The sequence below is a fragment of the Magallana gigas genome, chromosome 2 (assembly GCF_963853765.1).
Source record: "Magallana gigas chromosome 2, xbMagGiga1.1, whole genome shotgun sequence".
NCBI lineage: Eukaryota > Metazoa > Mollusca > Bivalvia > Ostreida > Ostreidae > Magallana > Magallana gigas.
Genome location: NC_088854.1, coordinates 42,158,420 through 42,174,016, shown reverse-complemented (window position 1 = coordinate 42,174,016; position 15,597 = coordinate 42,158,420). Strand labels below are relative to the sequence as shown.

General features: G+C 34.6%; 1 protein-coding gene across 2 annotated transcripts; it reads left to right on the top strand.

Annotated features, from left to right (window-relative positions):
• The first annotated feature begins 1,702 nt into the window (after nt 1–1,702).
• LOC105326389 (sex peptide receptor) lies at nt 1,703–15,353 on the top strand. 2 transcript variants are annotated; one of them, XM_034445155.2, is made up of 2 exons: nt 1,703–2,235; nt 14,092–15,353. In XM_034445155.2, the coding sequence occupies exon 2, from the start codon at nt 14,190–14,192 to the stop codon at nt 15,321–15,323; it is 1,134 nt and encodes a 377-aa protein (XP_034301046.2). In that variant the 5' UTR covers nt 1,703–2,235; nt 14,092–14,189; the 3' UTR covers nt 15,324–15,353. The 2 variants fall into 2 exon arrangements, with proteins under 2 accessions (XP_034301046.2, XP_011424701.3); XM_011426399.4 differs by lacking the exon at nt 1,703–2,235 and adding an exon at nt 9,226–9,355.
• The last annotated feature ends 244 nt before the right edge of the window (nt 15,354–15,597 follow it).

Sequence of the window (15,597 nt, the reverse complement as noted above, 5' to 3'; positions counted from 1 at the left end):
CTATAAACAACGAAAAATATTCCCTCAACTTGTCCCTAGTATATTAAATGTTGACACCTTTTTTGGGCGCCAATTTGGTCGCAGGATTACGGTTTAAAAATGTTCACAATAAACCTTTTTATAAAATAAATATCAATATACTTCAGTATATTTGGTATCTATTTTTGTTATATCTTGGGAGGGTGTTGGGTTAGGAGGTTAGGGTTGTAGTGTTCTTATTATAAGAATATAATAAATTTTTAATTACCGATTATCAGGGGTTTCTTTTCCCAACATGAAGACTGTGGCAGTCGATACGTAAATCATACGGCGTTTTGGAAACACCCGTAGATGTAGTTCCGGACAGCTTGTTCGAGATAAGTCTCACATATTGCAGAAAAGCTTAAAACCTATATATGACTATAATTACTGCTGAATATTTGGCCTATATTTGAACGATTGCACAATCAGAATTGCATTTAAAGAGGCTGCAGAGGTCAACAAATTCACCATCAGATCTACATAAACTTTTAAGATATGGTTTGTTTTACTAAGTAAGCATTCATTTATAGTAAAGAAAAGGTTTATAATTATTTTCTTTTAAATTTGGGGTATTTTCCTGTATTTTTATCTAGAGCTCTTGTTCTAAAGGAGATCAATACAGTCTAAAAATGGCCACGACCAACGAACTCTCTTAAACACAGAATGTAATTCAGAATCAATGGACCATACATGACTTGCTTTGCAGTGTTATGTTAGTGCCGAAATTGGAAAAAAACAGCACTCTCCTTCATACTTTCTTAGTTTAATTGTAACGTTCCCCATCCATATATTTGGGGTAAATTAGGGTCGAGGCTTTTTAATCCAGTTGTCAGGCACGTACATGTAGCATCGTTTTTGAAAGTGGGAGGGGATGGGCAGACTTATCTTGACAAGGAAAAGAAAAAAAAGTACTTCCCAAAACCATTAAGATCTTAATCCATGTGTGTGTAAAGGATGGAGGGGGGGGGGGGGGTGCGAAGGATACCTTAAACGTCAATATACCGTTAATTTCATACCTTTCACTTTATACTCATTTTTAAATTTTAAAAAAATGTTGGACGCGAGAAAAGTTTGGGGCCAGTGCCCTTCTGATGCTACGTGCCTGCAGTTGTAGAACATTCAATTTTATTCATGGATTGATTAAATCTAATTAATTAATTAATTAAAAGTAATTAAACTTAGATATAGTAGTTGTCTTAGTTATATTATCAACATACCTATGAATAAGTGTGGGATGATTTACAAAATATGTTTGCATAAAACTTTCGGAAACCTCTCCTCTTCCAAACAATTTGGGAGGCGAAACTAAGAAAATTCTTTTTATTCGTTCTTCCATGAATTTTCTATTCACATTGTATTTTTAAGTAAAAACCACCAATACTGTTTTCTTTTTCAATTAAGATCAGTTCTTTGAAAAATAGAAATCTGAATTAAGACACCTATTTACCTCTCATTCTAAAATATTGTAAGGTACTTGGTTCATAATAAATTTGGAGATATGCGAATCATCAAAATAAAATAAGAATGATGGAAAAGGGTGTTTGGGAGGGGTAGGATGGAGGTGTTTCCTCGACCTCTTTTCCCTGGTTTTCGATGGATCTGCGTCTAGAAAAACTATTTTCGCAAATGACAGTCGTATCAGGCCAAAAGAATCTATAGGCTTGCGTTATCTAATTACTTTTATGGGCAAAATGAAAATCTGACGACTGTGTTTTAAATCCGCAGTTCTTCATGGGTACACCGTTTAGCTTTCACTAAGCTGTCGATACAGTGACTAACAAGATAAAAACAGATATCAAAAGTCGCCCGTGGATATAAAGTACGAAATCTTTTCCTCGCCATTACGTGTAGTTGGCTTTAATAGAGAGTGTAACATAAACCAAGCTGACAGAAGAAAGAGACCGTATTGTTTTAGACTCCATTGCACTACGTTGTCACCGCCTCGACAAGGATGTTTACACCGTTTCATAAATATGATGATCTTGGTTGCGTAAAGCTGCTGCCATTCACCTAGGAGTATTTGGTATGATGTTGGATGATCTTACGGAGTAAGCGGGGAGTCCTGTGTTTTATAGATGAAAGCTTTTTGATGTTCACCAAAAAAGCAGCCCGCGTGAGCTCCTCTCTGATTGATTGCATTCCACAATATTCTACTATAGTATCAGTCTTGTTCACGCCGTTTCGAAGGTCGCGCGGGACTTACATGCACTATAGGTAAGGGTCTTTCATTCATAAGTTGTGTTATATATTTTTTACTAAGGTTTTAGGAAATCTGCTGTTTTGATAAAGATCGGCTAAAAGAGTTGTTGTGTGGTAATTAATTAATAGTGCATTCACGGAATTGGAGATACATATATAAACTGTTAAGAGTGCGTTTGATTTCCATCTCGAGCGATACGATTAAAGAAGTGGGAGAATAGTGGATAGGTTTCACTTTTACGATCGAAATTTTTAATTTGTTGATCTAAATTAATAATTATTTCGGTTTTATTAGTAAAATTCAAACAATTTCGTAAGCCGGGGAAAATGAATTTAAATTTCAATAGTCTCAATAGTTCTTCAAAGTTGCAAAAATTAATATCTGGTTTCAAGTATTCATGCAATATTTCTTGAAAAAGATCATTTTCATTTTTTTATAAAACAAAATTCAAAGAAATGTATAAAAGTAAACCGAAAACATTTAGAATTGCGGATTAGCGAACGCTACCATTCATCTCAATGGCTTTTCTTAAAAGTTTAGTATCTCATTCTTCATTTCATCTGCATGACAAAATATTAATATCAAAATCAACCCACTTTTTCTCGTCTTTAACGATAGCATATGACCTGTACTTAAGTTGACAAACATCTGACTTTATAATTCAAATTTGTCTACACAACTTGGCAGATTAATCAGAATTGATAGCAAGATATTAAAATGCATCTCAGTGTGTGGGTAAAGGCTTAAGGCTTCCAGTGAACTATGCAAGGAATCTAACGTAAGATCGGCACGTAAGACGGAATCATTTCGATTTCCCAAGATGAGCCATTGTCAAAATGTTTATGATATGATATGTTATATGTTGCATAAAGCAGATACACCCCAAAAAAATCAAAATGACACTGTCTGCCTTTAGCATTTTTAAGTATCATTATGGAAAACTTTGTGATTTCCCTACCATGTAAGAGAAAACGATTATTCCATAACAGAAAAAATTCATAAGACAATTCGGTTTTGACCTTTTAACCCCTTTGCCTTGACTTAAAAAAATTCTTCATAATGCCATGCATCACGGTAATGGGAGAGATCGTAGAGCGTGTAATTTTGATATCACTTGAATTATTTGAGAGCGACATGCTCAGCACGTGTTTGTAATGCTTAGAACAAGCAAATTTATGTCCCGAGTTCACGACACTAAATTTTTTTTCTGTCGATAACATCGGTAGCAGACACGTGATCGAGAAGTTCATTTCTTGCTACAATTTTTGTTTTGATGTATCAAAATTTATCTGATCCATGATTTATTATGTAAAAATGATCCAATATGTATCATATTATATGAAAAAAAGAAACACATTTTACTTAGTTACAATGTGTGAAGCGCAAAAAAAAGAAACAAAAACAAAGTATCCAAAACCGACAAAACAAAGGAAAACCTAAAACAAAAGTAAAAACAACCTTGTTATTCTGTTTTGATAATAATAAGTCTACTGTTACTCAACTTTTGCGGTGAATTTATTAAATAACGTTATTTAGACAGTTGGCAAATTGCCCAATGTAAACTGCGATTTGATTTTATTTGTTCATTTGTTGGTCTCTTGAGGCTTTCTTGAGGCTTTCCGATAAAAATAAATAATAATTCAGAGCAGTTTTAATGAAAAAAAAAAATCTCGAAAATATGCGACTTCAGAATTCTGCGTTTTCGATCGATTCTTTGGTAAACAGCATTGCTGGGTTTTGCGTCTTATACTCAAGAGCATCTTGATTAAATGCTTTATTAAAAAAGAAAATATGGTCTGCTTTGAGGATCAAGCATAAAAGCGTGCATACAAAGATATATATGCTTCTGTGCTTTGTTATGTACTGGTATATACTGAACAGAATTGATCCCGTTTTTCGTATACTTAAAACAACCATTCAACCTTTCATTTTCTCTTTTCTGCAACAACCTGATTTTAAGATCTATATATATATGATAATTTCTATTCCAAGTTCAGCGATTGGAAAAGCCCTCTGCCCTCGTTTTCCCTATGTGAAAGAAAAGTCAGATAAGTCAAATCCTGAAGTCGAAATGGGTCAAAAGAGAAATAACATGTCGAAAATTTCAGCGGATCCACCTTCCATACAAAATATCAAAGCTGTATATAAAAAATTCTCAATGAAATGCTGATAAAGCAATGTACATGTATTCTCCCATTTTACAGCAATTATCAATGAAAAATATATACCATTCTTTATTTGCCGTTTGTTGTATGTGTGTACTGCCGATGTGTACATTGTCGATTCGATTGATTTCGGGCTATGCATAATTCATATCAATAATCCAATAATATAGATGGCTTTAACATAATCACTGTGAAAGAAACACAATCAAAACCAATTTATCAATAAGTAAAACTGTTTAAAATTTGATGCATCCAAACATTTCTTTTTTTATGAAAATTTAACTGTTTTTGAGGGGTTTGTTAGTTTGAATGTTTCTTTGGGGTTTTTTTTTTGGGGGGGGGGGGTGGGGGTGGAAGGGGGGAGATTGTGCGTAAATATGATAGATTTAATAAAAGTAACTAGAATGTGTTACTTTCTTAAGTAATAGGAAACCACAATATAAGTCTTTTGAACCTACAACCACAGGTCTGTCAAACCGCCCATCGATCGGTTCGACCTAAGTACACCGTTGTTCACTTGATGTTTTTTTTTAAATCAGCAATACATTTAGATTGGTAATGAAACCATACTGAAAACGTCGTTAATCCATACTTAAACAAATCGTTTTTGTTACCTTGTTTATTGCAGTGTTTACAAAGTTCCAGATCGAGATGGAGGAATCGAATTACATTGCACTAAATGCTGTGATAATGGCGCCGGTTGTTGACATTGTTGGAATATGATGACGAACACGCGCCATTCATTACAAAAATAATGAACAAACACTGAATCATGAAATCAAAGTTGTCACGGTAACAGAAGAAATAGGAGTGTAATATATTTTTAAAAAATCACAAAATATCTTAAAAATCGTTACATACAACAATGTTATAATACATGCGCGGATCCCAAACTTTTTTCCGGGGGGGGCCTGACGGTAATTTGAGTTTGTTGGGGGAGGGGGGGGGGGGGTCCGAAGCATATTTCTTGGTAATTTTATGAAATTTGACGGGGGGGGGGAGTCGGATCCCCCCCGACCACCCCCTTTAGATCTTATGAATGAAAATTACATGCAGAATCCAACATGTTTTGTCATTGGTGCAAAATCAATATATATTTACGAATGCCATGTTTACACAATTAAATAAAAGATTGAAGGTATAAGGTAGTACATTCTATTTTTTTAACAAACAAAGAACGGGCGAACAAGGCGTTGCATATCCCCCACTTGGAGCAATGAAGACGATTATCAGAGATTCCACTCACTCTAGCCCCCTGCATTTAAACACTAAATTTGTAAGTTGGATTACGTATATGTATAGCCCTGACTTTTTATCTCAGAATTTAAAAGGCTTCATACTTCTAAAAATAATAATGACCTATCTATTAATGAAGTCTGCATGTATAGTATTAGGCATTCGGCGAATTCTATTACTTGCGCACACATTACGATTCGCACTACTTTGTTAACTATATATGCAGTGACAGCTTTGTTTAAATTAAATTCATATTTTGATGCATTTTCTTGAGATTTAAACTTTTATACAGTGACATAATTATTCAATCACACCTAAATGCTTAAAAAAATTGATCGGGAAGTACTCTAGCCTCGCCTACTATAAAAGTAAAGTTAAGTTACATGTGTATACGGAAAACAACAAATCATTGCAAGCCAAATATATATGCTATTTGATGCATGTTGTAGTTTCGGCATAACATTAACTTATTTCATAATACTGACAGTTCATATCACATGCCGATTATTTCTTTAAAAGGAATACTTTGTACTGACTACTGTTTACCGACAACTTTACAATTACAGCGCCTTTGAACTTATGTGTGCATATGGCATGGAATCCCGATCCCGATTCAGATAAAGTTCCCTGAGCTACCTATTACGCACAGGAACCAGGCTAGCTCATGCGCAGGCTGAATTTTCCCCATAGCATCCGGTTTAACCTCGCTTATATATTTTCTGCGTGGACCTCAGGGTCCACGCAACAATTACGTAATGTTATGTTCTGTACATACAATGTCGGATAAAAACAGCGCTAGCACAGATATGAGATCATGTTGTAATGCTTAGAAAACATCAAATAAAACAAAGAAGATAAGTAACAAGTACATGTATTATTGTATATTATTGTATATATCAGAGAATGCAGTTCTATATTATACATGTACATGTACTGATGCACAGTTTCAAACGAATTTTTTTGATATGTTCATATGCCATTTCAAAATCCTGGGTACGGGGGGTGGGGGGGGGGGGGGGGATTTGACAGGCCTTGTACGCTCTTGTCCTTTTCCTAAACATTGAGATTTTTTGGGGTTTAGAGCAGATTCCCAACTATACGTACATTTTATATACATGTTCATGTATATCATTTTTAGCCGGAGAATATTCTCAGAAAAGCACAGAGAAAGCGTTTAAGACTGCAATTAATTTTTTTAAAAATTGATATTATGAAATATTTACATATAGAAATGCACCCAAGTAATATGTTTTAAGCCTCTAAATGCATGGCATTGTGCATACTGCTACATGTACGTGAAGATATCCGAATGTGACCACAAACACCTGATGCATGGCTTCATTGGTAGACTTGACTTTGAAAATGTGTTATCCCCTCGTCCTTTCATGCCAAATTCAAATCATGTTAATATCATCTTACGATTTGTGAACATTTTGACTAATCTCTAAGATTAAATCTTATAAAAGGGTTAAACGAGCACATCAATCATAATATGGTTGAGATGGAAAGTTCTTATGTTGCCGAGGTATTATACCTGCCAAAGAAATCAGGAGAAAGAGGGTGGGGTGCACGTGTGAGTAAAAACGTATACGTGCAGGTGATAAATCTACCAACTTAGTACCAAGTGCTAAATATAAAGCAATTTCTATTACAGCATGCCTTTTTATGTTTCCATGGTGTTCATGTATAAACTACGGCAAAGGATAGTTAAAAATGTTTGTTATATTGAGCGGCAAACTAGAGTTTTCCATTCGGAAAAGGTGAATGGTTTATTTTTAATCCATTTGCAACATAAAGAAGTATAAAACGATACTATTCCTACGAAAAAGTTTAGAGTTTTCTTTCTTTTCATTGCCATTCCTCATATTTCATTTTTTTTTTAAATTTTGATAAATTTTGTTACAAATGGAATATAAAATATTGCCTCCATTTAAGCAGTGAATAATCCGCCTAGTCATAAAAGTTTATTGTAAATATGTTTTGAAATTAAAGCATTGTCAATCTGTGGAAGAAAAAATTAAAGTACATGTAAATCGCGGGTTTTTTTGGCCAAACAAATATTTTGATAGCTTAATTTTCGAATACTGCCGTAACATTTGATGTTGTTCTTTGTGATTTTGGAAAAGATGTTCTTGTGTTCTTTTTTTAAATATATGCATCATCTCAGTCCTTACAGGTGATTGATTAGCGGTTATGAGGGGCTTGATGGTCAATTTATCAGTCTATTCAAATAATTTCAAACTCTCTTAATTAACTTTGCTTACCCTTATTAAATGACTTTAGTTTGATTGCCGTCTCAAAGGTGAGAAAATTGCTTTTATTACGCTACCTTTAATGAGAAATGAAGTTTTCAGAAATATTTGCCATCCCCGTATGAAATAAGATTTAATTTTAATATCAAATGCGTGACAAAGCTTTGTCCGTTTGCCCATTGCGTGACCATTCTACAGAGTTGTAAAGCAGAGCTGAACTCGCCATTTGCCATATCCTCTACTGTCATATCCGGTTGCCTCTTCTGATAATTGACCAGGCTTTTAACAGTTTTCTTCGATGAGACTAGATGTATGATAAAGATTTCCCCGGGATGAGGTTTAGACAAAACATTTGTAATTGACATCTATAAAGTACATTCCCTGAGAGAGAGAGAGAGAGAGAGAGAGAGAGAGAGAGAGAGAGAGAATTGGTACACTGAACTCTCAGTGTATAATCTTTCAAATCAAATATATCATATAAAGTTATAAGCCCTTCTTAGTAACTAAATACTAGTTATTATAGCAAACATCAAGGGGAAAAAAGAAGGAATATGACCTTAAGCGTTATATATTGTTAAACATGAGAGGGAACAACAGTTTCCTGTTTTAGTTTATCTTTATCCTGTCATATGGATTATACGGCGAGGTGGCGTGAATTTGACTTGAAGAGTTTGAACTTTTGGCACAACAAGTGACATTCATCATAATGGCATAATTGATTCTACCTTATTAAAAAAAGAAAGAAAAAAAAAAGATATGTTTTTATTAAGAGGGGTGGGGGGGGGGGGCATCATCTGTTTTTATTCGTTAACGAAGTTAGAAAATTCATTGCGCTATATACAACTGATACTTGACCTAGCAGTGTTAACATATTATATCGGTATAATGAATATTCACATTGATGCAATGTCTTGTTCAAAACTCTTGAAAAGTCGATGGTTCATAGATATGTACTAATATGTGTCATTTTTTGGTAACCGATGTTTGTTAATGTGAGGAGGAGAGGATTGTTAACCCCTGGCCAGCGAAGATGACAATATCATGATATGATTGGACATCTTCAAATGAATTTGTTACATGAAAAAAAAAACCCACAAATATTACAAAGGCTTTCTCTTTTTTATACGTACGCACTGTTCATGATTTCATGGCTTGTAAAACAAATTATAAACAAAGTAACATGTAACATCAAAAGTATGCTAAGATTAAAAAATAAATCTCGAGATGAATAGAGACGAAAGACAAGTGGTTGACACATGAAGTTAATCTGACGCTGAATCCGATTGATATGCGCTAACTAATAAGGCGCCTCAATGGAATGGGCGTTACTGTTATATGTAGCAGAAAGTTCAATGTCTAATCGAATTATCACCTTTTAGATATATATTATTCTGATTTTCATTTTTATGTTCAGTCGTTGTTATCAGTTCAGATACATGCTGTTTCGCCAGCATCAACAACTGGATGTGTTTTTCAAAAAGGTAAGACAAGCTTAAATCAAGTGAAATTTGTACGTATCATATGTTGATGGGATTTAAACGGACGAGTATTTTTAGAATATGACAATACATTAAACGCGGATAATTTAAGAAGAGTAAGTGGTCAACTGTCAATCAAATCTTCTTAGATTTTTTATATATTATTTTTTAAACTATATACTTGTATGATGTTACAATAAGTAAAGAGTAGTCCTAATATTTTAGATTTGAAATTTGAATATTTTCCTACATATTTATTTTTCAATGTGTAGCTTCAAAATTTGGATATTTTTCTATATCTTTAAAACAGAATTCTTCTTCATAAACAGATTAAAGTACATGTAGTCGAAAAATGGCCACGATCATCAATAAAGAAAAAATACATCTATCGGAAAGAAAATAATAACAATAGATAATTTCCAGATATATAGGTACCTGTCGCACTGGGATTTAGGAAACATAAGTTAAAAAGGTAATGTGTTTTAAGTCATTAAGTAGACGAATCGCGTCTCCTTTCAGTAAAAACCCTCTGTAAGAATGTTTCGGAAAATACGAAAATTGAAAGAATTCAATACGAGCCCCCTCCCTCCCCCCCCCCCCCCCCCCACTAACACACACCCTCGTTTGATAAAAATTAAGAGGTTTAAATTAAGTACATTTTATATATGACATGATCCCATGTAAGACAATTGAAATGGTTATTTGTCATCGAAATGTGATCTTTGTTATTGTTTATAAAAAAAATTCACAATATTTGCTATTTGCTCGATTTGTTTTCATCTTACAAGGGAACTATTCTTATTTGATCATTAATATTGTTTTATTTGCATCAAAACAATATCAATGCTGAGTTTACATAATATAAAATGAAATTCGTATTTCAATTGTCATGTACATGTATGTAATACTAAGTCTTTACAACTTATCAAATCTCTCTCTCTCTCTCTCTCTCTCTCTCTCTCTCTCTCTCTCTCTCTCTCTCTCTCTCTCTCTCTCTCAGAGTAAACAGAAGTACTGGAAATTCATGACGTAAAAGAATTGTGTGTTATCTAATTCCATCATTTTATCTCAAAAGAAAATATTCCCCAAATTTGAAGGTCGCAAAAAAACTCTTTCGGTTGGACTGGATTATCACTTAACTCAAAGCTGCTCAACAGGACCAATTAGTCATAATAAAATGTTTTAATGCACCCGGTAGCGGCACTGAAAAGGGAAAAAAGTTTAATTCTCGACAATAAATCACGATGCTTCTGAAGATTACAAACATTACTGATCGCGCTTCTACTAGATATTCCAGATTTTCAGGAAGGCCCTGGACATTAAATGCAATTTTGAAGTCATAAAAAAATCCTCAAAGTAGCATTAGCCTGCAAAATTGGGACAGTCAGGGAGTCTCTTAATTGCATAAAATATATCAAACTTGTATATGTCTGCTGGTCAAAAATATTGTGGATAAATCTAGTTTATCTACCGATAGGAAGAAAAGACAACATTGCCTGGGGACGCAAGTGTACTGCAAAAGAACAACATTCCCTACAATGAATAAACATCCCAACCATCTCTCTCTCTCTCTCTCTCTCTCTCTCTCTCTCTCTCTCTCTCTCTCTCTCTCTCTCTCTCTGTTAATATAGGTGTTGCCCTCAGTCGTTTCCTTTAACAGTTCTACTAATGGGCGCATATTTTCCTTCACAAAGAGTAATTGTTTGAAATGTCATATAAAATGCTATCAGAAATAATAGTTTCTCGGCTGTGTGATAGGTCTATTTTCGAAGATTCGTTTAAATTGCTACATAGGAATTCTTTCAAGTAACAGATTAAGATTACTGAAACACAGATAAGACACTGTCACACAACCTCCTCGGCCCATCCCTATTCAGTACTTGGTATTTACTGGAAGAAAAAATATCAGGCCATGACAATTTTTTCAAATCTTCTTTTAACAGGGTAAAATAGGGTATAGTCGTTTGAAGTCCGCTGTGAATTTAGCCGATCCAAACACTCTGTCTTATGAAATCATTACACAGCCTATAAAAATAGGACGAATAAATAGATTGTCATAAATGAAAATCCTTTTGGTAACTATTTTCTGGCTTTATGAGAGTTATTGATATAAATCTCGAAGAACTGTCATAACGTTTATTACTATCTCTAAAAATGGGCTTTTCTTTTATTGCAAATCAATATTTCTCCTAATGTGTCAGATCCCGCACTATTTGTGGTTGTTCATCTAAAAAAAGAGGTTTTTCTTTTCTCCAAATTAATTCCTCGTTAAAGGATATGTAAAATGACCAAAGCGTTCTTAACAGACTTAAATGGCGATCACCGTCGGCCAGAAATCAAGAACCCTCCCAACAAAAGACGTGCAATGTTTCACGGCTGGGTCGAAAATGTACCCATCAATTTTATAGCCTATAATTTGTTACGACATCCGGGGCCTTCTTCCAACCGAAGTACCGCCGCGGACTAATGAAGACCCTGTAGATCGTTTCCTTTATGTTCACCAAAAAGACTGTCAATAAATGATTGTGTCATTCTGGTATTGTTACTGCTTTGATTCAATTAAAAACACTTTGGATATTGATTTTAATGAGTTAACACAGTCAGAGAACATCGATATTGTAGATAGAGCCTTTGACACGAAGCCTTTTATTGCGGTATCATGGAAATTAATTGAACGCAGACAAATGAGTCTCATTATTTTCTGGCAGGATTAGGGTTTGGTACCAAAGATGCAATCGTTTACTTGACAAATGGAAACAGTTTTTTTTTTTATACTTTATAAAAAACGTGCAGTAACTCAAATGGCATCTTCCAGATAGGCGAATTTAAAGTCAGGTAAATGGCGCCGTGTCAATGACTTTAATATCTGTTTTTCTCTGAACGCGCGTACTTTTCAAATAGAATAAAAGAAGTCAATAATGAAACCTATCTTTTTATCCGTGGCAACTGTTTTTATATCTACTGCTTTTGAACTGGGTGTTTCCATTACGTTTTACAGTGCGTTCCTAGGGTTTTCTCCGGGCCTATTCCGCGCGCTATCCATACACGATAAAAAAAGCCAATTTATCGCTAATGCAACCTTAATCATTTGGTAACAATTTAGAATATTTTTTATTTCCTACTTCTTTGTGATGGTAAATTATAAACACAGTTCGGCATTTTAATGATGGGTAAACACACAGGGGTTTTATAAGAGCAATTGCCAACTTATAGTTGTCGAACATCAGAATGCTAAAACTATTCTCATCGTTTCTCCCCCTCCGGGAATCAAGCTTTGAAGCGAATCCCCCTTCTTATCGGAACCAAATAGCTTTATTTCTTGAGAATCAATTTAGTATTCGGCTATCAAACTACGGGGTCGTTTTAATACATATGCTTTGAAATATGAATTTCTGGGTCGTAAATTAGAGCATGGAACCATAGTTATTGCTGCAGTATTGCTCTTACAAATCTTAGTGCGTTATGTTCTTCGTTGCCTTCTCATTTATAAACTGAATAAAATGCGGCATATAAACACGTTGTTTTTTTTAAACTCATGGGATTCCAGTTGTGGAATGTATTATTTGATTTGACTACTCCGCGATTTTAATAGGTATTTTAAAATGTAAGACGCTACCATTTCTTTGTGACTGTCTGAAGGACATACTTAAACTGGATTTTTATTTTATTTTTTTTATAATTTAGCAATTTGAGTTACAGATTTCATCAAGATGATATCTAAAAGACACACACATGCACTTAATATTTCACCAAAGTGCAATATTTTGTTATTGTTATCGACAGATGACTTGGCATAAATATAAGCGTTGACGATCGAAGACTAAATATACAAAAACAACCGGATAAGAAAAAAAAATCTATAAGAAACATGAATTTTTTTTTTCATTTTTGTAATACGAAACCGACTTACTCGCACATTTACGATTCCTCATAATACATCAACAAAATGCGATTATTGGTTTTAAAAAAAATCGTCCAGGATCAAACAGTTAGAGAGCATGTCTAAATGCCGTAAAAATTGAAATCTCTACATTATTATCCGAGCATAAAGATTAGGTGAGATTAACTCGACACCTGCTAATATATCATAGCAGGCGTTCCCGAAATGATAATTTAAACATACAGTAAATGATAATTTTTTTTTAACAAATTATAAATACCTAGATACTTGAAAATATTCATAAATTGGGTAAACAATTTTAGAATCAAAATACAATTAGAAAAAAGGAAAATAATAATAAAATGAAAATGAATAAATCCCATGTTCTGACAAATTGCCAACAGGTATCATCGTCAATGATGAGCTTGTATATGTGCATGCACGATCTCAAATCAAACAAGAGATTTTACCGTATTATACATATTGTGGAAAAAACGCATCCTGGCTGCTTCTTTTATTGTACATGATAGATCTGTGTTGAAACGAGCACTTGTTGAGTTAACACATTGCTTAATTCATTGAATTACCTCTGCACTTTTGGCAGCTCGAGATCAGAATGAAACAGCTTGAACCACTTTTCTTCATCAAAAAAGGTTGAGTGGGTCGTTAACAAGCACTTTTTGTGAACATGTATGTGATAACCGTAATTTGTTTCTGTGTTTATCACTTACAAAATTAAATCGATGATCTCCTATTGTTATTTATCAAATATGAAGGATAACCTCTTCTACACTCTAATTATGCAGTATGATATTCTCTGCATATGATCAAGATGTAATTTCTGTTTTGTTTTTTACAGATAAAAAAAATCAGCCGGATATAACAGAATGACAGCTTTGAATTAGCTAGTGTTCGAAAAACCTTTACAACGGTATTAAAGCGCAGGACTTCTTAACGATGGAAGGGGAAGAGGATTTCTTTTTCCCAAATATGACAATGCCTTTTCATATGGCTTTTGTGTATCCAATCCCTCAAGCGTTCTTTATAAACGGATTCGTTTCTCCCTTCCTGATATTTTTTACTTTGGTAACGAATATCTTCGTAGTTCTCATTCTTTTACGTAGACACATGCGTTCCCCGACCAACGCCATCTTGGCTGCCATGGCAATATCAGACACATTTACTGGAGTGACGCCACTTCCGGTATTTGTTCATTTCTTCTCTCTGGAGAACTACCACGACTTCGTTGAGTACCACTGGTGTTACATCTACAGGTACTTGGGCGAGCTCATCCCGACCATTTTCCACACCGCCTCTATCTGGCTGACGGTGACGTTGGCCCTTCAGCGTTATGTCTACATCTGTCATACAGCCGCCGCTCGGAGATTCTGCACCATCCGAAACGTCATCTTTGCGACTTTCATCATATACATGCTTGCCATATTGTCACAGATTACGCGTTTCTTTGATTTCGAATTTACCCCATTTCCCATGTTTTCGTTTGACTCGCCAAACAGTACCCTCGTTACGTGTATCGAGCGAACCAGTCCATGGGTGAACCAGAATGAAAACTTGTACTTCAATCTCTACTTCTGGTTCCGAGCCATTTTTATTCACCTCGTACCATGCACTATTCTCGTGGTTATCAATTCAGTGCTCATATGGACTCTCCGGACGGCTCAACAAAGGAGGATGCAGCTTCTGAAACAAAACAAAAAGAGCGAGTCAATGAAACTGAAAGACAGCAACTGCACAACACTAATGCTGGTGACGGTTGTTGGCTTATTTCTACTGGTTGAACTTCCTTTGGGAATAATCATGATACTGCATCTGGTTCAAAACAATTTCGACATTGATATCATGTCGAACGAAACTTTCAAATTGCTGAATTTGATTTCGAACACCTTCATTTTACTGTCATACCCTTTGAACTTCTTCATTTACTGCGGTATGAGTCGACAGTTCCGGGAAACTTTGATGAGCATGTTCGACACAATAAAGACACAGAACAGCAGGAAAAGGTACGCTTCGATCCCGACAGACAACGGACGCACAATGGCGGAGTCCACTTGCAGAGAAACAGTGTTGTGAACAAGGACAGTTATCTCTTTGCCAGACTCTTTGCAATACTCTAACATTGTCAAAGAAAACGTCAAGTACACATTGTTTGTTAGATTACGAATGGTTGTGCAAAGCAGAGAAATTCATTTTACATGTATATGCACATATTTTGTAAAAAGAAGATGTATGTTGCAAATTTCAAAGTTCGCTGTGTCTAACAGGGTATTCGTTGTCATTAATGCACATAAAATACAAATAAGTGTCAAACTGAGATTGTGATATATATGTATCTGTTATAAATTGT

What these genes read in the sequence shown, in the direction of transcription:
- LOC105326389 (XM_034445155.2), top strand. Translation starts at nt 14,190, where the DNA reads ATGGAAGGGGAAGAGGATTTCTTTTTCCCAAATATGACAATGCCTTTT.